This window comes from Pomacea canaliculata, linkage group LG10 (assembly GCF_003073045.1).
Source record: "Pomacea canaliculata isolate SZHN2017 linkage group LG10, ASM307304v1, whole genome shotgun sequence".
In the NCBI taxonomy this organism is placed as follows: Eukaryota; Metazoa; Mollusca; class Gastropoda; order Architaenioglossa; family Ampullariidae; genus Pomacea; species Pomacea canaliculata.
In genome coordinates, this window is record NC_037599.1 from 24108236 (window position 1) to 24133181 (window position 24946).

At 45.0% G+C, this 24946-nt stretch overlaps 1 protein-coding gene across 1 annotated transcript in view; it reads right to left on the bottom strand.

The window, feature by feature from the left end:
- Positions 1 to 697: 697 nt before the first annotated feature.
- The window catches only part of LOC112573468 (otoferlin-like), a 119061-nt gene continuing 94812 nt past the window's right edge, over positions 698 to 24946 (bottom strand). Inside the window, 5 exon segments of the mRNA XM_025253870.1 lie at positions 698 to 4637; positions 4797 to 4897; positions 14995 to 15176; positions 15472 to 15662; positions 24203 to 24349. Coding sequence (XP_025109655.1) covers positions 4457 to 4637; positions 4797 to 4897; positions 14995 to 15176; positions 15472 to 15662; positions 24203 to 24349 — 802 coding nt within the window. The 3' untranslated portion in view covers positions 698 to 4456.

The window sequence follows — 24946 nt, forward strand, 5'->3', positions numbered from 1 at the left end:
GCACGTGACCACGAGCACACAGCGCCCTCGTGTGGCCGTTTGCCACTGGGGGGTCATGCTATTTGCCTGCAGAGGGATTAATGCGCAATTAACCTCGCAAGACTTTCACCACCAGGTGCGAGGCTTCACCGTCCGCCGGCCCCGCGACCCGCGGTGTTGTCCGCCAACCATCATTACACACCTTGTGCAAAAGAAACTGTTTGGCCCGCCGACAGCTCACCTGTGCAGGTAAACAACATGCCACCATTACTGACGTTTTCACCTTGTTACAACTCAGACATTTTTACACTTTTTTTTTTTTTTGGCACTGATTTGGGCGACTGACCTGATCTACGCATGCGCGAACGGTTTGAGTGCGGCTCAGGGTAACGAACCTTGACCTCGGTCGCATTGTTTATTCAATCATTCTGTCTACAATCAGAGACTTTCATTGGACACAATACACGGACAATATAACAAGACATTGTGCGCATGCGTGGAAAAAGTCAATAGAAAAAAAGTTTCACATTCGGAAGAACAGAAGAGAACCTTCTCCAATGAGCGCAGGTTTTATTATCTCCACACCGGTGAAATTTTACCTCGAGTTTAACCTGCTGATGTGTAAACAAGAGTAAACAATGTACCGGCTGTACTACTAACAATGTTGTTTTTGTTGTTGTCATCAAGCCAGTCACCAACACCACAACAAACAAACACAGAGTAAAGTACTTCTTTATTGCACTACTTTATAAGGTTTACGGTCTGAGTAATCTTTGTAAGTAAATTGAGCTGAAAGTCTGGTGTTGGTGTGTGAAAGGGGGAGAAACATGAGTTGCAAAGTTTGGGTATCGTTGTGGTGTGTGAGTGTGTTTGTGAGTGTGTGTGTGTGAGTGTGTTTGTGTGTGTGTGTGTGTGAGTGTGAGAGAGAGTGAGCAGGTTCAAAACCAGTCAGCAACTGATTTGCAAACATTCAGCAAGTGCTGTCAGTTAAGCAGCGATAGGTTGCCGAGTGCCTTGGTTATTAATCAACCCAACAAAATAAAACAACAAAGCAGGTGTTGCACAGTCTCCAATATTCTAACTACTTGAACAACAATGATTTTTGTATTATTTATGACAAATATTGAAGATTTTGCGAGCGAGCTGGCACGTTAAAAATTGTGAGTGCACAGCTCAGCCGTTCAGACTAAAAGTCTTCACGGAACAAACTAGTTGAGACCACTCTGACAAACCTGACAAACCTGACAAACCTGACAAACCTGACCACCTTGTCACACCTGACAAATCACGCGAGACCAACTCGTCACGCCTGACTAAACAGAGAAAACAAAACAAAGTCGCGCGAGAAACCTTTGAAAGCAGATAATCTGCTGTACTTACTCTTGTGCCTACAGAGGACAATAAGTTCTGTACATTGTTGGAATGTGCATATCACAGAATGAGAAGGAAAGCTTCCAAACAGTGAAACATTATGTACAACAGGGCTGAGAGCTATGTACATGTCGGACCTCGCCACAACCTCCAAACTCCAGCATCTGCACATCAAACATGTGAGATGTATAACAATAAAAAGATCGTTCAGGTAGCGAGACATGTGACCAGGTACCTACCCATGACACAGCATCACTTGTTGACAAACAAACAAGCAGCGGGTACCTAGCCTCGCCTCAGCAAAAAGTCGTTTTCTCTCGCCGCCCTTCAATCACCATCGTCAGTGGCAGTCACGTGACGCTGGATTGAAAGGCTGTCCAACATCAAGGACACAATCCCACTGGAATTAAAATATCGCATTTCATAAAAGTAGCTCGAGCACACACAGACACACAAACATATGCAAGCAAGTACCTACACACGCACGTGCATACAAACACAAACACACACTCGAGCACGTGCAACCACCCAGGAGCACACGAGTTTTATCTGCAAACCTAAATTCGTGGACCTTGGGGAGGGAAAAAGGTTTGAACCACTGACCATTGTTTGTTTGGCAGGAAAAAACCTCCCCAGGTTAAATTTTCATCTCTACTCATTACTAGCTTCAAAGAAAAACAACAACAGCAGTATGGAGGTTATGTACAGCAGCTGGACACAAACATTTGTTAGTGCTACCAAAACATTGAGATTGTTTCCATTTTGCAAAGACAAACAGAGGATGACACTTGTCTCCGACTCAGTCCAGGCCACCTACTACTTCATGCTTCACTTGCTTCCTCACAGGTACAACACTCGGTGCTGTGATGCGTGCAGTCACGTGACCGCGACCATAACATGTAAAACGTGAAGTTGAGCGTCCGACAGTTCAAATACATATTGAAATTTTCTTGTTTATTGGCTTTAGATAAACAACATTTGTCTTCTTTCTAATGGCGCTCAGACCAAATTGTGTCATGTTGTGGGAGAGAGAATTATTCAAGCATGCTGGCGAGCGCCTCGAGTTTGTTGACAAAAGAATCACTATGTTTAGCAACGAAACATCAATAACACTTTTCATAAGTATAAGTTTTTCATAAGTATATCTAGAAATCTTGTTAACTCATTTGGTTAAAAATTGTACAAATGGTTAAATATTATGGAAGAATTTATATATTAATTTTAAATGTAAAACAATAATTTCTAGAAACAAACAAAAGTCCAATGACTCCATTGGAGCCAATGGGTCAAGAAGTTGTTTTAAAGAATATAAATATGATTGTACTCCTGACAAATTCTTGTATCTGTCATACCGATTATGCATGCCACTATTGTAATTAATATAAGAAAAATCAAGTATAACAAAAAAACTTGACTATACAATTTAGTCAAACCGGGCAAACAGTAGCCTTACATAGCCAATTATCATGCGTTTCCTGATTCCGACAATAATGATGATGAGGATGATGATATATGGACATGATGATGACATTGTCTTTATCAAAGCATCAATATGTAAGTAAAAGACCCGAGTGATGACTAATGACAAGCTAAATCATCAGGATCAGTAACAGCCTCGGTGGTGTTTTGTTCTTGTTTTCTAAACAAAGATTGCTGATTATCCTGCAGTTTATGCCTCCATACATCCGTTGTTTGGCCTTAAATTTGGAGGAAAAAGTAGTTTATTACTTCAGCGATCTTTTGTAATGTTTAGTATTACATAACAAGCTTTTAGAAAAGACAAAGAAAAACTGTAAAAAACTTCCCAAGTCTAAAGTACCGTTTACCGTTACCATTGGACACACCGGCATCGTGCATTTCAGCCTCCAATTTACAATATTCATCTTAATATTTTCATTTCTCAATGTTTAATTTATTAAAATGTACACGTGCAGTAGTAACTCAGGAGTCTAGATGTACACAAAGGGACAGGTAACACGACTGTAAGTCTGTGTATGATGAAGCAAAGTTCTGAATGGTGTTTTAGTTTACAAGCTGTGTTTATATACATCGCTTCGACAAAAAGTTGACTTTCTTGAGTGTGTCTTTTTTTTTTTAACGAGACACACGAAGAATATTTGTTATAACCCTCACACAAATATGCCAGGCATAGCCATGTGTTCAATGATGTCCTTACAAGGCTTACTTCTGTAATTCCAGTACAATTATTGGTGACCTTGTAACAGACAAAAGTAAGATAGAACGTTTCCTCATTTTTAACCTTCGAAAAGTCTAGTTTTCAAAGAAAAAAAAAAACCCAGTACACATTGCCAGGAAGCCGGTTCGTTCTACAAGAACATGAAACAACAGCAGTCTTGTCTCTGAACATTCTCTCAGCAAGTCCCAAAGGAACAGTCCCAGGGGTCTGGTAGGGCGCTGATCCTTTGAAGTCTGCGTGAATCCTTCTCAAAGGACAACAAAAGTAAACAAATGCCTCGACTAGGCATTGCAGCTCGGACACAGTATCGGAAACAATAGTTCTTGTGTGTATGGGTGTTTACAATATTGCCAGGCATACAGATTATTGTTAGTTTGGGTGATTGAAGTCTTGCAGGAGCCGCTTCACGCGGTGTGACCACCTTAAACTTGTTTTTCTGAACTCGACCGGGAGACAGTGGAGTGAAAAAAATGTCAAACTAGCTAACAGGTTTATAAAAGTAATAACAGGATTTATAGTCATTCAAGGTAACTGTCTAACTCTAACATATCAGGCGTGCAAGGTAATATTAAAGTGTATCTGTCTCGCCAGGTAACTGCCAGAATATTATCTGATGCAAGCAGTGTGGAATCATCGCTCTGCCAAGTACACGTGGCCTGTTGGATGCAGACGATGTGAACGAACAGAAAGGAGGCTACAGGACTAATTACAAGGCTACAAAGGATCCGGGTCTCCAGGACAGTTCACAATGGTTGGGTGCCGCCATCAGCAACCGTACGGTGGGCAAGCTTCGAAGAAAAAGAAATTCTCGCACAAGAACTTGACCTCTTGGTTCACCAGGGGCAGGGGTCACGACTGAGGTCACGTGCTGCGGTGCTAGAAGCTTCCTCAGGTGTCTTGTAGGCGACTCTAGGCGTTGAAGATCTTCTTGACGGTGTAGCCGGGCATGGAGTAGAAGAAGAGCACGAGGATGGCGGCCAGCAGCAAGATGATGATGATCTTGACGATGACCCACTTGTAATTGTGCCACAGGATGTACCGCAGCGACTTGAGTGGGTTCAGGAACCAGACGAAGGAGGAGTCCGGGCGGCTGTGAGACAAAGAACGAGAAATCAGAGTCGGACAGAGTCAGGCAGGCAGACAGACAAACAGGCATTCAGGCAGGTAGGCAGACAGGCAGAGACAGACAGACAGACAGACAGACAGACAAAAAGACAGACAAACAAACAGACAGACGATTGACTCTTACTTTGGTTTCTCCAGTGGGTCTGGTTCGTTACGACCAAGACCTGCAGGGTGCTTCTCCGCCTCCTCTTTGGTGAACAGGTGTAACTCCGCCTCTACCTTGCCCTGGAAAATATAAACACACACAAAGTCGTTAATCTAATTCGTTAACAAGTAATAGTTTGTAGATAATGTTAGGAATGCCGAGATCTGATTCACCCGATGAGGAGCTCACTCAAAAGAACGTGGGAAAGAGAGAGAGAGGGAGAGAAAAAATTTTTTGGGGGGAGGGGAATAGGACGAGACAAGAGAAGACGAACAACAAAAACAACAACAATAAAGCAAAACTGATTCTTGTTAAGTGCAACTAAATTGTCCTCGTACACTCGGCGTAATTCAAGTCCCGGGTAGGCAGTAAGATGTCTGTGTTCCACTCCTCCCATTATCCCCTCAACACACTCCGTCCCGTCTTCTTCACTTCCTTACCCATCCCCTATCCTCACTTCCGCGCGGTCCAGCGAGGGCAGGGGGAATACCGGGGGGTGAAGGCAGCTTTCTGGAGGTGGAGGAGGTTGTTGGTGGGGTGGGGGAGGGAACTCCTGGTTCTTTACCCTCCAGTTAGGCCATCTGGCTTCGTCGAAAACTACGTTTGCCAAGAAAAAAAAAACCTCGTGCCTGTCGTAGCGGTATTTATTATTTCAGCGAAATGGAGGAATAGGCCCGTTTGTTTGGCAACGTCTTTGTTGTGAGTTCTCGTCCCTGGGCCTGAGTTACCGTCCCTGCAGCCCTGTTATGCTTGTCAGAGTGCAGTCCCCTGATTGCCTATCGCTCCTGCTTTGCATGCCGCGAGGTGTTTGGTCTTTGGCGCGAGGATTTCTTCATGAAGTGCCGCAGCGATAAATGATTTGTGCCCGACAGACATAAAACGCGGGGCCAGGCGGCGGGGCTGCGCTGAAGTGGCACATGTGTTGGGAAAATATACAAGCAGCCGCCGAGAGATGGAGGGACTGTGTCACTCTCAGGCTGGAGAGAGAGAAGGGTGGATAAAGAGGAGGATTTAGATGTTCATGAGTTTCGCGGAAAACTGTATTAGTGAAGTACGGTAGGTAAGATCAAAACACACCAGCAACACACACGCACACACGCGCGCACGCATACACAAGGAAGAAGGAAGCAGGAGGGGTCCTTGATATGTGTCCGTGTAAACCCTCAGGGTTCAAGAACCACCTAGCGATGAATAAGTAACAAGTGTCTGGACACGTGGACAGCACATTGGAATCGTCAAACGTGGAATTTTGCCAGAACCAGCCATCGCCACTCGTCTGTCTGGAGAAATAAAATTATTTGTGGACGATAACGGAACTTGTGTGTCGTCTGGTGTGATTCATCAAGCCAGTTCATGGGGAGAAAGAATAAAATAAGAAAAGAAGGAAATGAAGGATACAAAACGACGGCAAAGATTAAATATGCAAAGATAAATAAAATAAGACAGTGATAACTGTTGGTACGAATATCGTGTAGTGTGTAAGGATATACATGTAGATATTGCCCACACAACATGGAGCAGTCACACTAGGTAATAAACACATTTCCTCTCATTGTTACAAACATTTGTAATCACAACAATCACTTGTTCCGGTCTCAACAACTGAAACAGTTTCTGGAAGGATGCCCAAGAAGTGTCTTAGTTTGTTGGAGTCGTAAGGTGATATGTGAGGCAAGGACCCTAGTATATTTTCAGGCCTTGGCACCGCGGAGTAACACTTGATATGGACAAGAATATAGTTCCGGGACTGTGCTCTGGTTCCACAAAGTGTCTGCTCTTAGCGAGGTGTAGCATGGCCAGATACTTGCTCTGGCAGGCGTCTTGTAGCCTGCAATTCCTTTCTGGATTTGGCATCAGTGGGATCGAATCACGCGGTTCCTTCTGAAAAACGGAGTTGGAACCCGACACCTGAGGTTTGAGAGCAGAGGAGGCGGTGTCGAACTACCATTTCATTTTACACAGTGACAAGACATTTGTGCTCTGAATCAATGAATAAATAAATGTTTATATGGTCAAACAGAAAAAAAACCACTCTGCTTGAGTACAGTGTGTGTGTGAGACGTGGTCGTGAGGGGAAATATGGAAGGTTTATAGGAGATATGGAGGTAGAGGTGCAATAGTTGGAGTACAATATGTTACTGTACCCGGATGCTACCCGGGCGACCAAGTCTGGCTGCCGCCCCCTTTTTTTTCGGGAGAGAAGCTAACACACAAAGTGGAACAGACAGCATCTGTCTGACAGAAAATTCTCTCCAAAAAGCAGAAATCGTGGGCTGTGGGGAGGATGACAACAAAATAGCGAGCGAAGCAAAGTGTGGCGGGAAGTGCTTCCATTTGGAAATGACTGACGACGAATGAAAGCAAGGAAATAGCAAACAGCAGACTGGAAAAAAAGCGAAAAAGAGAGGAATATTTTTTAAATTGTGAAACAAGCGCAGCAGGTAGCGAGCTTGAAGACCCTGGGCTGGTGTGTCTGTACGGGAGGAATGTCTTTGAGGTCTGCTAGCTGCCAGGCTCCAGAAAACAGCATCTTCGTTTGGCTTCCTCCCTCACTCCTCCCTGTTAGCTTATCACCACGAAGGGGAACAAATTGCTCATTCTTTCAGAAACAGCATCTGCGGCATTCCCTCCTCCAGCACTCCCCAGCCCCTACACACCACCTTCCTGAGCATCTCTCGGTGCATGATTTACTGGCGGCTTCTGAAGCCCATCGCTGTTGGTAGCAACATTTACACGGTGCAGCGCGTGTGCATAGTAAATGTGCGCGTGCGTGCGTGTGGTTGTCTGTGTGTGCGCTTGCTTGCTTGTTTGCACGCGTGCGTTCATATGTGTGTTAGCAATTTGAGCGGAGGTCTTCGTGACAAGGGAGGCCGGACAGGTCACGAGGTCACGGCTAGAGTGTTTTTAAAGAAAGAATTAAGAGGCATTTAGAAATGATTCTAACACATCACTATAAAGCTCGGCAATAAATGGCACCGGAAGTCAACATCGGATCGAGCTGCAAGCTTGTGGGTGGAGGGGAAGGGGTGGGGAAGGGGTGGAAAGGTGAAGTCAGGTTGGGATGGAGGATGTCTGGCAATTTCTAGCGCCCACAGCACTTCCTGCAGCGGCCAGAGGCAGCGACCAGACTGTCACAGGCCAACAGCTCGGATGACAGGTTTGCCACATCTACATCGACGACCAGACAAAGGAAGCGACGACAGCAACAAGGTGCGAAGCAAGTGAACATTGTCGGGGACTGTGGCGCTGGTGTGCAAGGTACAGCCCCAAGTATTGCCAGTCCCTTGTAGGGGATTCTCCTCCATGTATGTGTGGGTGTGCTGTTTGGCAGTGGCAATATAAAAGAACTAGAGAGAGAAGAACAAATCAACGTGACATTGCCAACATCCTGATGGTCTACAACACTTGTATTTATCTAATCCAAGCCATCAGCTGGCATGTGACACTATCACCTGTTCATCCCACCACAAAGTAGAAGCTGTCGCTCCAGAAGTCAGTGACGTCACCACCAGACACCATCTTCGTTTTCATTGTTGTCCACGTTGCCATTACCTGGTGCAATGCTCTCCCTCCACTGGTCTCAATACACTCTAATCAACATTTATCAGCCATTACAACCATCAAACTTTTTCTCTGCTAAAGTCATTTTATTGTCTACATGGCTTTTGATTGTAATTGTTCGCTCTGAAAAGGCACTTCAAGACAAAATGTTTGCAGATGGCAAAAAGCGAGGTCTCCTTGTGTTTCAATTTACTTCTCGTTGTGCGAGACAAATCCGGCGTTTGCTGATCGTTTGGAAGAAATTTATTTCTTTGTTGATGACAGTTTGTTGCGAGACTGGTCGAGACTCCCTAATTTATATGATTTTTGTGATGTAGATTGTGCCAGGGACCTGTTATCGTGGCACATGTGACAACAGAGGAGCAAAATTTATAGAGGACCTAGTTTATGGCAGCGGAAAGTGAGAGAAAATTCTACAGGGATCCTTGGATTTCCTCATCTTGACATCAGGAACGAGCAAAAGATGACAAAAGCGAATGATCAAGGTGAGTGTTTGGATAAATGTTTTTAGAAGTGAGTAGTGTGCAGGCACACATACCAACAATCAATGAAGACACACTGAGTGTTTGTAAAAGCCTGGCGAGGTCTTTGAGACACGCTCCAGAGTGAATGTTTTTCTCTGATATTTTAGTTTCTGATAACAATACTGAGGACTTTTACATTACCTATTGTAATAAGTTCTCAAAGCCAGCGTGGCAAGACAACTCTACATGTCAGCTGCCCAGAACATCATCACGTGATCACTCAGCAAGGACCAATCAGGATCACCGTCAATGAGAGCCCTCGTCGTTTGCTTAAGCAAAAAGCTTTTATCTAAGTGTAATTGACTGAAGGTTGCTTTAGATGGCAGGAAAAAAGTTTCTTCTTTGTCTAACTCAGCTGGTGAAAGCGTTTATCAAGACTATCACAAAACAAGCCGACAGCAAAGCCATCCCTCATTAACCCTGTCACTGCATCGATAGTCTATCGCGGCCATCTCATCAGCCGCCGCATCGCTGAGCACCGCTCACGCTCTCCGCCTCGTGGACGGCGAGCAGCTTCGCCAAGGAGGAGACGGGTGGTGGTGGGGTGTGGGAGAGGAGGGTGCTGGTGTGACCGGGAGGGGGAACGAGGGGAAGGTTGTCAGTGCTCGGAGCAGGAGATAGCACGAGGGTGAGAACTAAAAAGACGAGAAAAGAAGGAGGTGTCGCGGCCTTACATTGAGATACGCCAGATGAGTGAGCTCTGTGGTGGGAGACAAAGACCGCGAGGTGATGTCAGTTGGGGGGAGATGGGAGGAGAGAAGGCTTTTCAAAATGTCTATCAATGTGTCATCAGACTCGAATAACAGAGAGGTCACGAGCTGAAAATTGTTCTTTTTGGGGGGGTTAGATGCAGAAGAGGATTACATTTATAATTTATCGCTTTTACAGTTTTCTTCACGAATACTTTTTCTTAGTTTTTGTTTCTTATCATCTGTGAGTGTCAAGGACTTAAGAACCGGAGGTACACGGTACACACTCCGCCTAAAGTACTCAGGACCTGCTGCTGAGCTTCCCACCACCCCGCGTCTACCCGACACGAGCGCAGTCATCTGCACGGCGAGAGTGCGAAGAAGCTCATCATGAGAGATATGCGGGTTACAGAGAGCTCAGTAACACTCCAGGTCTCATTAGCGGCGCTCCACTCACTTATGAACACCTTCTGCAGCTTCCACACATTCCCCTCGTTAGTCGCGCCTCGTGAAGCCTCTCCACCCGGACACCACCCAGTCGCAAGGTGACAGTCGCCATTGTGGCCTCACTCCGCCAAGGAAATGGAGGGGGAGGGTCGAGGGGATGAGGGGGAGAAATAATAAAAAAAAAAACCAGTATACTGACATATCCGTGTCAAAAGGAGACTTTTAAAAATTTAGCGTAGACAAAATCCTTGTCAAAATTAAAGAATGTCTCATTAATTAAAGGGGTTAATGATGTTTATTCCGGGTGCACCTGTAGCCTAATCATGGAGTATAATTACATTTATCAAGCGTTCTCAAACCTTGCTTGCATCCTGATACGGTGTGGTTGAGGTTGTGCAGGACATACAACATTCAGAATGAGTGGCCCTCCCTACTTTCTCCAGTCCTGTCTGTGAGTGCGGAGGTCAGGAGGATGTTTGTGGAGGAACCACCATCATGGCAGGGCTACCACTGCTACTGGCAGACGATCGATCGCCACGTCGGCACTGACAGTCACAGACTACTGTCACGACTTCTCCTTCCTTCCTTCCTACTGAGGATGAGGATGTACAAGCCAAGTGTTCCCATGGACCAGTGGGGACCAATCGTCAGAAACAGTGGAGGGTCTAGTGTGGCTGAGTTCGGCCAAACACAGAAGTTGTTCCTCCCTCCCCCAGCACCCACACCCCACAGCTGACATTACCAAACTCTTACATTTCACCGTTTTGCTGAACAATTGTGTGTCAGATGTAATAACCATTTCCTTCGCTTTGTATTATAGTGATCTGGACACATGCTCTGTCACCCTCTGTGGCAGGGTGGAGGAAGGATGGAAGGTCGGAGCAGGGCAGACGTGTAAATGCAGGGAAAGTTTTGATGTCTGAGATACACTGGGAATCACTGCTGTGTACACATCGCCATACAATGAACTGATTGTAAACAGTGACAACAACTTTCTTAACACCACACTTTCCAGAAATGAGACTGCTCTACACACCTGTGTCAGTAGAAAATCATTCAATGTGTGTGTGTGTGGGGGGGGGGTTGTGTTGGGGGGAGTAAACACACCAAGATATGAACTATCATAAACAATCACACAAATATTTCGCCACTAGTGATGTTTACTCCAAACCACATCACAAACACTGTGCCAAGCTGGTGTCCAAACACGGGACTATTTTTGCATGAAGGACATTTTTGCAAATGGATTTTTCTCTCGAACTCGCTCATTAAAAAAACATCATCTCGCCCAGTGTATTGTTTGAGTATTTTTCTACGATTGTCATTTGTCGGTTGTCAAGGCGCCTGCTGACTGGACATCCAGCTTTAAATGCTAATTCAATTCAGCGATGTGGTAATGGCGAAACACGACTCTAATTTATATCTGATGATGCGCTGTGGCTGAAATTCGTGAAATAAACAAAAATTAGCATGTATCTGATGTCCTTTATAAATAATCAGAAACCTGAACTCAGCCTGGTTTTTAAGGATCGTTAAAACAATGAAGTTATAATGTTGATTTGGTAAATTAGAATTGCTGGTGGAAAGGAATATTATCATGCTATTAGTAAAATGTAAGATGTACTTTAGTTGTTTTTTTTGTTGTTGTTTTTTGTTTTTTTGCAATGTTATTTGTTTTATCTTCTACTCCACTCGGGCAAAATTTTTGCCACAATATTTGTCCCGGGGTTAGACACATATCATCGATATGTCGACCAACGATTACTATAAGTGGAAATAATTATCGAAATATCGATGACTGGTTACACCTAGAAAGGAAATTTTAAATTCGACTATAACTCGATAATTTATTGACAGCTAATTACTTTGAGATTTATGGTCCAGAGTGTTTGGTAAACTTAGTCTTACAAAACTTTGCCAAACTATTGATTAAAGTATTCTACTGATGTGTTCATCGAAGTATGAAATGGTTTCACATCACAAATATTTACGGGTGTTTGTAAAACAGTTCCACGGGTGGCTGTAGGCATCAACTTGCTGTGGTTCGCTCCACGATCTTGGAACAACAGTGTTCGTCTACTCTTACTGCTGCGCTGGACATTGTAGCTTTAAAACAATTAATTAAAAGCTAACACTGAGCAGGTACGTGTTTGATATGAAACGTGAAATATGGATTTTACAGCAAGTGTCTTTTCATGTCCAACCTCTACAGTAATGCAGTCACAAAAACATAATCAAAGGGACCCGGCGAGAACAACAAGACCAGCCACACTCCTGTGAATGGCGAGTGGCTCACCTGGCCAGCAAAGCACTACCACAAATGAGAAAAAAAAAAGTGTCTGTGTGTTTGTTCACCAACAACCACTGGATGAGCCACACCCACCGGGTTTTGTTGGGTTTGGAGTTTCTGAACATCGGCGTCGTCTGACACGAGTGTAGCGGGCGGGCGGCCATCTTGGCGAGCCGTGAATATTAAGCGCGTCAGCTTGCCGCTGATCTGCGCCATTCATCACCGCTACCCGGGGGATCATTTTCCACACGCTTGAGCACCCGTCCGTGGAAAATGGGGCTCCCGGATAAGGGTGGGTCCTGGCGTGGAGTGGGCTGAGGTGGGCCGAGGTGAACTGCGGTAGCGGCCGAGGGCGGCGGGGAGTTATTTATTACAGACTCGCCGAGGCCGCGTGCAGGTCCATCGAGTGTTCTCCACACACAAGTGGTGGCATTCTTACCTCGCAGGTCTTTATTCCACTCAATACGCCTGCTTGTATGCACTTGAGAGAGAGAGATGACAGACAGGGAGAGAGAGAGAAGTTAGAAGGGAGAGAGGGAAGAGAAAAGTAAATATGGGGGTAGGGAGAGAGAATGAAGGGACGGAGGGTTGAACGAGAGTGATTGTGAAGATATATTTCGCATGTTGTGGAATACTTGGTTTCCAGACTCCTCAAGGTCAAAGGTGCAAGTCATAACCAAACTGATGTTGCTCCACAAAAAGGAAACAGACAAAAGAACGACACCACAGAAGAAAAATTCATCGAAAACAACTTGAGCTTAGGAAAGAAAGCAGAGAAAAATACACCCAGAGCCTTAAAAAATGCTCATCATCCATATCACTGAAAAGTAAGTAGAGCCAACGGGAAAATGGAAAAGTGATCTCGCCAAATAGGAACTAAGTCGGAGCAAAGCAAATAAAATAAATCGCTGAGTGAACTTTATACACCGGCCCTGCCTGTGTTAGCCTCTCACAAAAAGCTATAGAACTGTCTATTGCCTGACAGATAAGCGGGCGAAAAAACACAGAGGTTATCTCAAAAATAACTATTAATCAAGAATACATAAATTTCAGAAACTGGGGAAAAACGGAGAAAGAGAAAAAGACAGATGTTTGTGGCAGCAACTGGCGGCCGGCAGCTACACGTGGGATGGAGAACTGTTACCTGAGCTCACCTTCTACTTCAGGGTTCGCCGTGCTCCCAACAAGTCTCCTCCTGATGTCGAGATTGAATTTTTAAAAAATGTCATTCGTATATACACTCCGCCGGTCTGTCTGCTTTGTGTCAACCGTCTGAGTGATGGAGGACTGGAGAAATACCTTGGCTCCAAACCTTCTGGCCACAGTGTTCAAGACTCAGATTGTTTGGAAATGGAAGTGTCAGTGACCTTTCAGTTGATGATGGTGATGGTGGTGGGAATTCTGTGAGAGTGAGAGAGGAGGGGAGATATCCTCCTCCCACGATCCACTATGTTTACCCACTTGACAACTTTAAAAGCAAATAATAAACGTGAATTTCATCAGGTGTGACATATGTTTACAGACATCTCCTTTGGCTGAGAGATTTACCCCCACACACACACAACAACAACAACAACTACAACAACAACATACAGCTTAGAAGGAAGCTGCCGTGTCAGTACGTCTGTAATGAAGACAACATCAACAAGGAAAGTGAACAACAATAGCAGACGACAAGCTGACCTTTGTTGCCTGACTTATTGGTTTCAAGTGCAAGATGTTTATTTACTTGCACTTTAAGATGTGTTTTATGCTCTTGATTGTTATTTTATGTCTTTATTTGATTTGATGAGCTGCTGCTCCTACCTCGCCCCCATCACACACATACCCGCCCACACAGCTTCGTCCACTACATCCCCAGCATCCCCCGTTCTAAAGATGCCTGAACCTAACTGCAGGTCCCCCAAGACCCGCACCCCATCCTCCACCTCACGGGGATTATCTCCCGCTCGCTCCATCACTACACAGCGAGGCCTCATTAGGTTTCTTTGACAGGTGACACCCCACGGGGACAGCCGCACCTGCTAACTCATCTGGAACTGCTTCCGCCCTCTTCTCTCTCTACCTCCGCCCTCCCCCTCCCCGCCTGTAACTGCACCTAGCTGCACTAACACACAAGCCTCCACGTAATGAGAAATTTCAATTTCAGTGATGGGGAAGCTGGAAGAATTGGATGATCATGAGATGCTCGACAGCTATTAAAACTTGACATCAATTATAGATGTCAGGTTCATACTCCGCCCGAAAGGGCGAGATGACGTCGATGGTCGCTATAATGTGAACATAAACGGTTGTCCTGATCCCCCAAGCCTCCCACGTGACCTCATCATACACTCTGTGGCAACAGAATTATCTGCTCCATCTCTCACTCCCGCCCTCGCTTATTGGCCTTATGTCATGCGTGTATTTATACACTAATTTCATACATGCATTCGTTTCTTAATTTAATGCGCGTAAGCATTTGTTTACTTCATGCATCTATCCACACGTGGGTTTTGTCGTACTAAACAGGAACAATGACAAACAATCACAAACCAACATCATCAGAGGATCAGAGGACCCTTCATGTCCCCACAAGTACATTACTGCCCTTTACAGCATCTCGCCAAACTCTCGTGCAACTCTCGCAGTATCAGTTCTCACAGTCTTGCTTTCTCGAGACTTACCGTCAGGACTTGCCCCTCGTCTCCCTCATTCTTGGCCGCGAAGGGCCACCAGCCTTTGACCCTCTTGTGCTTGAACAGCGACATCTGCGGCACGGATCCGTCCGTCTTCAGCATGTTCAGCGTGCACAGCTTCGACGACTTGGCGCCGCGGGGGAAACGGTTCAAGTCCAGTGTCAGTGAACCTGTATATTGCAGTATGATAATGATTCAAATCTCTTTCTAATTTTAAAAATAAAATGAGTAATCGAGAGAAACCCAAAGTCACGTGACACAACGGATGGTCGTTTTTTTTTTTTATTTAGTTCGTCAGTCGGTCATCATTCTTGCATCTAAACATATCATGATCAGGTTTGGTAAATAACTGACTAATTCATTCAACTTTCAGTCAGTCGACAGGTAGTCCATTCAGTGCCATTAGTCTCTCAAATTATTCTGATTTTTCCCACCAACAAAAAGCAGTCCAGTGAAGTCCGTTACCTAAGAAGTCGTCAGCAGAGAAGTGGTCGGCGTCCCACACCTGAAGGTTGAGGCGAGCTGGCACTTTGGACTCCGTCTCGTCCCACGAGAATAACGTCTCCTTGCGCGAGATCACGATTTTCTCCTCCGCCACCAAGTAGTCGAAGGGAAAGATAAACCGCCAGTTGAAGTTGCCTTCTCCGGTCAACGACCTACAAACAAAACAAAACAAAATAAATTCTTGATTTTATTCCGTTTGTGTGCGTTATTGAGAGAGATTACGATTGTGAGTTCTGTAGAGAAAGTGTGTGTGGGTGAGATTATGATAATGTGTACATACATGAACATACATGTACACACACTTGTGAGAGAGAGTCTAGTTTTCTAGCAAGTTCCCACCCACCCCTGCCATCCACAAAACATGGAAGGGCGTGAACTTCACAGTTTGGCTGGTAACAAACTAAATTACACATTATTTTCATTACACCTCCATGAACGTAGGAAAACCGTCTTCACACAAACAAATAATAAATAAATAATACTGCACCGCGGACTCTACAGTCATGAAGCTGTCTCTACAAATAATCGGACATAAACTTACAATATAAAAGTGAACTATGAAGTTCAGTGAAGTGTGTCAGTGGCACTGAACACCAACAACACAACAATCGACTGGCTTTTATTTTGTTTTGTTTTGTGTTGTGTTGGGGCAACCCAGCAAAAGATAGTTTGATACTAGGCAACAACAACAACAACAATGCAACTGAATTTCCTTTTTATCAGTCTCCTCATTGTTCGACTTAAATAGTGTCGTTCAGTTGGTCTGTCCGTCCGTCCGTCTACCAGTCGTTTAGTAATCGTGTTGTGTGTTGTTATTCAAGCGTGGGTGGACACAACAAAGCAATATGACAGGACACCCGACACTAACATTGTCTCTTGTCAACAAGACAGGCATTGACACAGGTAGAGTGTGGGATTGTCTCTACCTGCGCTGCTCACAACCGTGACCGACATCCTGATGTCAACAAACACTCGACTGTGTTCGTCTGCACGCACAGCTGCACAACACGACAAAGACAATAACAATAACAACAAGGTGTAGGATGAATGAATGGATGGACTCGTATTATGACACGTGTGGGAGAGAGAATAAATACTTGCAGTCTGGTTGGTGTCTGTCACAAGTCTGGTACAAGTTTCCACGTGTGGTAGGCGGGTAGGAGTAGGACAGGTGTCATAGCCTTATACATTGTTTGTTCATGTCTGACTAGTTTGAGTATCTGTTTATCAGCGTTTAAGTGTGTATCAGCGTGTGTCTATGTTTATGTAACCTATGTATATGTACCTGTTTATGTAATACACGTCTGTGTACCTGTGTACCGGTCTATGTAATGCCTTGCTGTGTGTCTCCAAATCAGGGTATGACATGTCGGGGTGTTGTGATATATGTCTGTATCTTACCGACTGTAATGTGTTGGTGTATTTGTGTTCCAATGTGTGTAATATTATGTGTATTAATGAGTAATGTATTTATATTTGTCGTGTGCAATGTGTGTGTGTGTTTAATGTATTTGTATTAGTAATGTGTTATCTGTGTATCTGTACCCGTAATGTATTCTGTCCATCAATATGTCATCGCGTGGCGACTGTGTTGTGTGTAAGGTGTGTGTGTGTTTCTGTATATCAGTGTATCTGTGTCACCCGTGGAGTGTAATGTCTGCTCAACTACTAGTGGTGTGTGGAGTTTGCCAGTGCGTCGGTGTGTGTGTGAGGTGTATCGCTGTGTGTAATGTTTGTCTCTTATCTTGGTATCGGTAGGTGTAATGCATCAGTGTATCAACATAAGAGACATGACACGACGACCACTGCGCTGCCGCTGATCACCCCCCTACCACCACCACCACCACCACCACACATCACCTCTATCACCACCACCACACCACCTCCACCACCACCACAACAACTACCTCCACCACCACCACCACCAGCCCCGTGTTTATGTCTTATCGTCCCACGCCTGCACGAGAAGCTTGTGAACAGCGCCGACACCACCATGTCCATGCTGCCAACAAAGAGATAGAGTGTCTACCACCACGTCGACACACGGCCAGACCCTCTTCCTTTGGCCCAACGGTACAGCCCCCAATCTCATGCAAATACACCTTGGAGACCGCCTCACCACTCGCGCCCCGCTGTAACCCTACACTGTCTGTACGTAAAAAGTCCATTATGCAAATGACATTCGCGCCTGCGCACTCCAAGGTGTCCTTGATGGCGATTATGCCAGCACCGATCGTCGCTGTCATCAAGATGCTGTCACACCACCAGCTTGTACCCTACTGTTGTCATGCTCTTTCAACTTATCAACAAGAAAAAACAACATGAACAGCAAAAACAAACAACAACAAACGCTCAAAAAGTTTGAATCGCTTGAACAAAACGTTTGTTCCTATCTGAACACTTCGTGTCTAGTCAGGCTGGAAGAATTTGTCCGCAGGTTTGTGTGGCAGGATGTATGGGTGTAGACAGTCTAAAGGTATAATGCACTTGTAGGTAAAACAAAGGTTAGTCTTCTCAATAGTCTTCAAGACAATATTTGTAATAATGTGTGTGATCTCTGTCTTCCCGAGCTGTTCACAGTAACACAAAGTTAGGAGCAGCGACAGTGTCCACTCGTAACTATTGTTCAAGTCTCTTTGAAGGGAAGAAGAAGAATTCATTTAATTGCCAGGAGACAACAGGAAGAACAAGTGTTGGTGATGGCCGCCACTTACTCGCCAAATGCCAACCACACACACCCACACACACATCCACACGCGCGCTATTACAGTACATGCAAGAAATGGAAATGCACTCAGACAACAAGCACAGAACCAAAAGGAACAACAGTCAGCCCCATCATCATCTCGCCATGTTTGTCTGGCGCCAACTTACAAGTTAAAAGCCAATCTTTATTCACTTTAGGTGTAAGATGTTCTCCCTTTTGCGGAAGAAAATAGCCTTTTCCCTCCCTCGCCTACACATTGAAAAAATCTGAAAAGCAAATATTTTCCCTGACACACTTTTCATTCATTCATTAGTATCACCCGAAGGACTCCTATGAACCACATGGGAGAAGATTCTGGCTCGCAAAGGCAACAAGATTTTCCATTTTGGATGACACTGGGCTGTACAGATAAAACGCTTGGCGCCACCTCGTGATGGGCGCATGTATAACGGTTCTAACGGTTGATGGAATTTTGAGGTGAAACCTCGCTTCCTCTTACCAGCAATTGTCTTCTATAAACTTTAGATGAGATAAAATGTGGGTAGTTACAGCTAGAAGTCGATCGACTCTGGCATTATCAGCTATTGGGTGTGATCAAATATAACAGGACATGCCTACAAGATGGCGAGGACCAAGGCAGGAACGGTCACTCTAGAGATAACTCGGTGGTCAGAGACTTTGTGACAATCACACGGCCATGCAAGCATCTGTCCATCTCAGTTAACTGAATAGCGATCAAATTTTGTAAACACACCAAAGTTTCCTGATAAGACTCACAGAGTTTGGCGACACCTGGTGGCCATGCTACTCCACTAAGTCTCACCCTGGCATCAGAGAACAATAATATACATTGAAACAAAGAGGAGTTTCGTCCCCTGACCATCCAATGTCCAAAGTTCTTGAGGTCACTGTGGGTTGTCACATCCGGGTATCAATATATTCTGCACGTACTATTTTTCTGTACTAATATCAACTGGGTAACACGAGACTTGAAATAACAAGAAGTATAAATAGTTTTTAAAGCATGTGTGTCGGTGGGGGGAGGGAGGGGGGAGAGGGAGAGGGAGGGAGACAATTGATATTTTACTCCAAGCCAGCAAGTTTATATCACGACCAAGCAACCAGCCCTGTAAACAAATGACAGAAGCAAAGAAAGGAGAGAGAGAGAGGGGAGGACGACAAAGAAGAACAAAAACAAAGAAGAAGAGGAACAGAAAACAAGTTTTAATCGACAAAATATCCGCAGAATTCGATTTGTCCGTTTTTCACGTTTCATTTGTCACGAAATCTGATCACAAGCTGCACGCGAGGTGAAATGGTCAGGGGAAACAACCCACAATCAAGAGTGATGACAGATTCCGAGAGAGAACGAGAGAAGCAGCTTCTCTCATTTCAGTCTCCTCCAAGCACAGGGTAGGCGCTAAAAAATCGCCTGAAATGTGGCGAAAACACTGCACGTGTCTGTTTTCAGTTCCAGACACAACAATTTTTTTTCACCCGTTGTTTTCTGTTTCTTGTTTCCACAGCAATGTCTCGAGACTTACCATACTGTTTGCCTTTGCACCATTTGTGCGACTTTAACGGTGAAACCTGTCAGGTCGAGCAAATATTTACCTCTTTCAAAGAAATGTTGGATTATTTGTGGAGCTTTGAGCAGTGGCGGGCTCTGGTTTGTGTGCGAAGGGGAGGGAATCGCGGGGGATGGGATGTAAGGGAGATCAATGATGGGGAGGTAGAACTCCCACCGAAAACATCTGCCAATAAGCGAGGAAAAGGCAACAAGACCAGCACTTCGTCACTGTCAGATGTGGATGTGATGACAGACGCCGACAAGCCTGTCATATGGCATCGAGTCTCGGGCTCCGCCATGCAGAAAGGAATGTGCCAGACTCATCGTCAGCAGCTGATTTCTCCTTCAACTGCCGTCTGTACCCAACACAGCCTCACTGCACATTTCTGTTTAGTCATTAGAGTATTCTTTCGGTCCCCTCGTCATTAACTTTAAGGTTGTTTCTTAGCAATCTCTCTCTCTCTTGGAACAACAACAACAAGTCTATTGTGGACACATGTATGGACGCTGTTTTAAACATCTAGTTTTGCAGACCTACCTGTCCAAGAGATGTTTCTGTACATGTGGTCATTATAAAATCACACCTGCCTGTCTGCCTGTCTGTAAACTCGTAAAAATAATAAAAGCTCAGATGTCAAGAAGTACATGATACTTAGAGACGCGGCTGCAAGTCAGCAACAAATAAAAAAGTCCATCCCATTATTTCTGTTCAAACACCGCCGCCTTGTACGAGCTTCTCACCTGCCTGCTAAGCCCGCAGGTAAATGCGCGAGTAGCGACCGTCGCCTGCTCACTGCTGTGAGTATTTACTCATTCAGGAAAGAGCAGGAGGAGTGTTGGCTCAATTCTAACCTTCTGTTTACTTTTGCCTACTTTGTAGAAAGAACATAAACTCGTGGCAGACTCGGTGCTAGCTTTGTCCCAAAACTGAGAAACCTTTATTCAAGGATTATCTTAGACAAGGTCTGGTTTACATGTGGAGCTTTGCTTTGTAAACACCGAGGGTCTCCTTTCACTAAAGCCAGAGAGTTGGACATGTACAGCAGTATTATATGTGTATGCCTTTCCTCGTGTCTCAATCTCGATATGACAACAATAAACAACAATCACAAACAATGAAGTCAATGTAACAAGCCTTTGATGGGCAATTTAAAGTGCTTTCCACAGATTGTTTCTACATGAGATAGACCTTGTGATCTTCTTGGTTTAAAGAATTAAAAGAACACATCAAATATAAAACTCATTACATCTGTATACCTGAGATGTAGGTGTGGCAATTCTATTTATATATATACACATACCAGTCAGAATTGTAGCAAAAACAAAGGGCAGAAAACCAAGGACCTCCTTAAAGTCACCCTTATTCAATTATTCAAACAAAGGACTGGCGGTTCCTTTCCCCGTCTTCCTACCCTGGTCCTGTTGGATGGACTGTTTGCAACACTATACCAGAAGCAAGAAGATCGACTGTTCAGGTTGATTGCGTATTTCGCAGAGTTCATATCAGGTCAAGCTTTCAGACCAAGAGCATCTCTTTACAGGAAATGTGTAGTGACCATTGGTGAGTGTTGGTGACCATTGGTGAGTCTTGGTGAGTGTTGGTGACTGCAGACAAGGAAGTGGTTTTGCCCAGTCTGTGTCAGGTTTGTCTCAAGCGACCAGACTGTTCGGCCTCCGTTCTCGCCATTCTTTTAGTCCTCAAACGAGCGCCGGCCTCTACAGAATGAAAGTTGTAGTCGCCCACAGGCAGACTGGAGACGAAAACTGATTTGAGCTCCGCCGACACCCGCAGCGTTAACACTAATGACACCAGCATGGACATCGACAGCCACGTGTCCACAGACAACGACTGAGTTCAGCTCCTGTTAGTGAGGTTAGTAGGTGCTAAAAATAGCTACTGTCATGGGTGTCACCCGGCAGTGCCATCGTCCTGCAGTCATAAGAAGAGTTGAAGATGACATCCATCGAATCAATGACAAATCATCTGCTGAAAGAATTTTCCAGATAACAAGCCCAAACAAGTTGCTCACAAGCTGAGCAAATTTTCTGGTTGAAAACTTCAAACAAAGACTGCTTCCAACCTGAGAGCGCTGCCAACGAACTAACGGTACTGACGGACAGCGAGCCTCTCTCTAGACATCCTTCTTACATCCTGCGATGTGAGAGATGCTAAAGCGATTATAATAAATGAGAACCAGCAAACTCTGAAGAAATTTCAGTCTCCTCAACAGTCGAGTCTCTCTTACCACGCCCGGCTATCAGCCATTAGGTACTCGTCCATCGAGTGCTGACCTGTGACCTCTCGTGTTTTCTCCTTCCTACCTCTCCTGTGAGACACGTAAGGAGTCGCTGGGTAACCCTCGAGGCCATCAACAAGGTGGGTTAGTGAAAGGGAGTGGCCAATTTTCTCAGTCAACAAGTGTAGTCTGGAAACGACTTCTAGGCAAACACCTCTATGGTCACGGTGCTACCGCGGTGCATGCTGGGCAACTGAGAGGCGCTCACCCTCCTCCAGCTTCCTCCGATGTCGATCCCGTTAGAAGGTGCCGAGCGCTTCACGAGGGCGAGACTCAACAAATAAGCTTCATTAGGTGTGAGTAATTAAATCTCTTGTATTTCAAGCTGACAATTAAATGTAAAGACTGGCTGCGAGTGTTTGCCTTTGGGAATGCAGCTACTGGGACGGTTTCTTTCCACAAGTTCTTTAAAAAAAAACTTTGCCACAAGGGCAAAAATGCTTACAACGAGTACATTTGCTGCTGCTTGCATTCTGGAAAATCATTTTATTATTAAACCTTAAGCGTAGATGCGAGAGCACTTTCTCACGTCTGGTTAGGAGATGGAGTATGAAGCGGAGCAGCAGCAAAAAAATAATAATAATAAATAAAATAAATAAATAAAAAGAAAAAAAGAAAAGCGGACGGAAGACACGACGAGAACAAGTGAGAATAACCCCAATGGTGTGGTATGGTTGTTGTGCTCAGATTAAACATAACGGTCGAATTAAAAAAAAATCACGTATAATGCAGAAATTTGCAACAACCTTTTAACCGGATATATATTTAAAAAAAAAAAAAAAAAAAACAGACAAAGGAAAACTAATGATGAGCCTTATAGAGACATTTTGATTATCGTCTCAAACATTTCAATGAGAATTTTTGTTTCTTTCTCGAAGCCCGGAGAACACGATATCGATTCGCAAAGGAAACGCAAAAGCTTTTCGTCTAAATCCTTTGAAAAAATATCTGATCAGGTTGGAGGGTTCGAAAGTGCAGGCAGACAGCGAAGTGTGTAAAAACCGTTGAAATGTAGCGCGATCAGTCTCAGTTTGTCAGGTCATCGTGAGCGATGTCCGTGATCACCAGACAGTAGGGATCTCTCCACCGTTAACTACCCTGACTCCCAGCATCCCTAAAGCCGGGCTAATCCCGGGCACAAACAGCAGCTAAGCGGAGGTCCATTACGATGCTGGGGGGAAAAAAACCGACCACGAAAGAAAATCAGGAAGAGGAAGGTGGAGGGGATGAGGGGTGGGGAGGAGAAAAAGAAGAAAACACGCGGATCTGCAATTTGCAAGAGCGAGGATTTAAAGAAGGAGGGAGGAGATGATCACGTAACCTGGTGAGTAGTTAAAAAGGTGAATCCTCGCACTAGACCTCGCACTCGCAAAGATGGATCAGATTAACCTCGTTGGTAGCCAGACGAGGCAGGTCAGATGAGCTTTTTACTTAAAAACCTGGCTCGGGTGCAGGCGCTGGTGTCGGTGGAGTGTTGACAGACGTCGGCAGTGTTGTTGTGGTTGTAAACATCAGCGAAAACGAGTTGGGCAAAATGTCGCTCGGCGAGGCTGGCAATTGCCTGGCTGATGTAATGAGAGGCAGAAAGCCAACACCTGTACACGCGCTGTATCATCCCCGCCACGGACACTTCAAGCAGCCAGACTGCAACTTCGGCTTTTTCTTTCCTTTTATCATAGTAGCCTTCCTTCCTTCCTGTCTTTCTCACTGGTGTACGTAAGGTACATGAGGATTGCGACTTACAGAACTATGGGAAGTAGATAATCCAGCAAACCATTGTCTAAATGTTCAGTAGTATATTATTTAATACCATTAAAACCTTTACAAAACATTAATTACTGACCTAATTATGATCGAGATAATAATAGACATCGTCAATGTTTAGAATCCACTCAGATTAACAAGAATTATGGACGCAGAAATTTTTGAGAAAAGCAATACGACTGGGGTTTATTTATTATAATTACAAACAACAAACATGTTCCCCCCTTCCCAAAGTAATCCCCCCTCGAGTCTCATACACTTTTCTATCATTCTCTGCCATGTTTGTTTTGTGATAAAGGGAAGAAAGAAGATGGATGGAGTGACAAGTCAGCTGCAGGTAAGAAAGCTCCTCACCTGTAGTGTATGTCCGTCGACTGCATGTCGTCCGACCCCTTGATCCAGCCCTTGACGTAGATGTCGCTCATCTTCTCGCCCGTGAAGAAGGCGTCGTCCTCCAGCACCACGTCATCGGTGTTCCAGATGATGCACCGCAGCTCGTAACTGAAACACGTCATCCGTGACGTCACATGGCGGCTACACGGAAGCTCAAACAGCGGGACAGCGCCCACCGTATCAAAACGAGTTTTAATAAATGTGTACATATATCTATCTCCCTGTCCTGATCCTCTCTTCCTCTCTCGTGCATGCGTGCGTGCGTGTATGTCAGTGTGCGCGCGCATCTGTGTGAACACACCGGCGTCTGCAATCAGGCGCCCATACGCCACATTTGCATGCGGCCTGGAATCTTCACACAACCGGAAAACATTTATTTCTCACATAATCGTACAACATCGTGACATCCGCCCCTCAGTGTAACCAAACGTCGGCAGATAACCAACATGAATTATTAAACAGGAAAAGAAGAGGTAAGTCGCAGATGACGTGAGCGGCGATAACAAACATGCATGGCTTGGCGAGGAAGCGATAAGTTGACGTGATGGCGGAGCAGGAAAGAACACATAAGCCCGGGGTCCACGGCGAGGCTGGAGGCCCGCAGGCCAAGATGAATAGCTCGCCAAAGTGCGTCGCCATTAGCGCGTGAGCTGCACTCACTCCTCTAATCGCCGCGAGTCGCACGTGCGCCGATGTTTTAATACG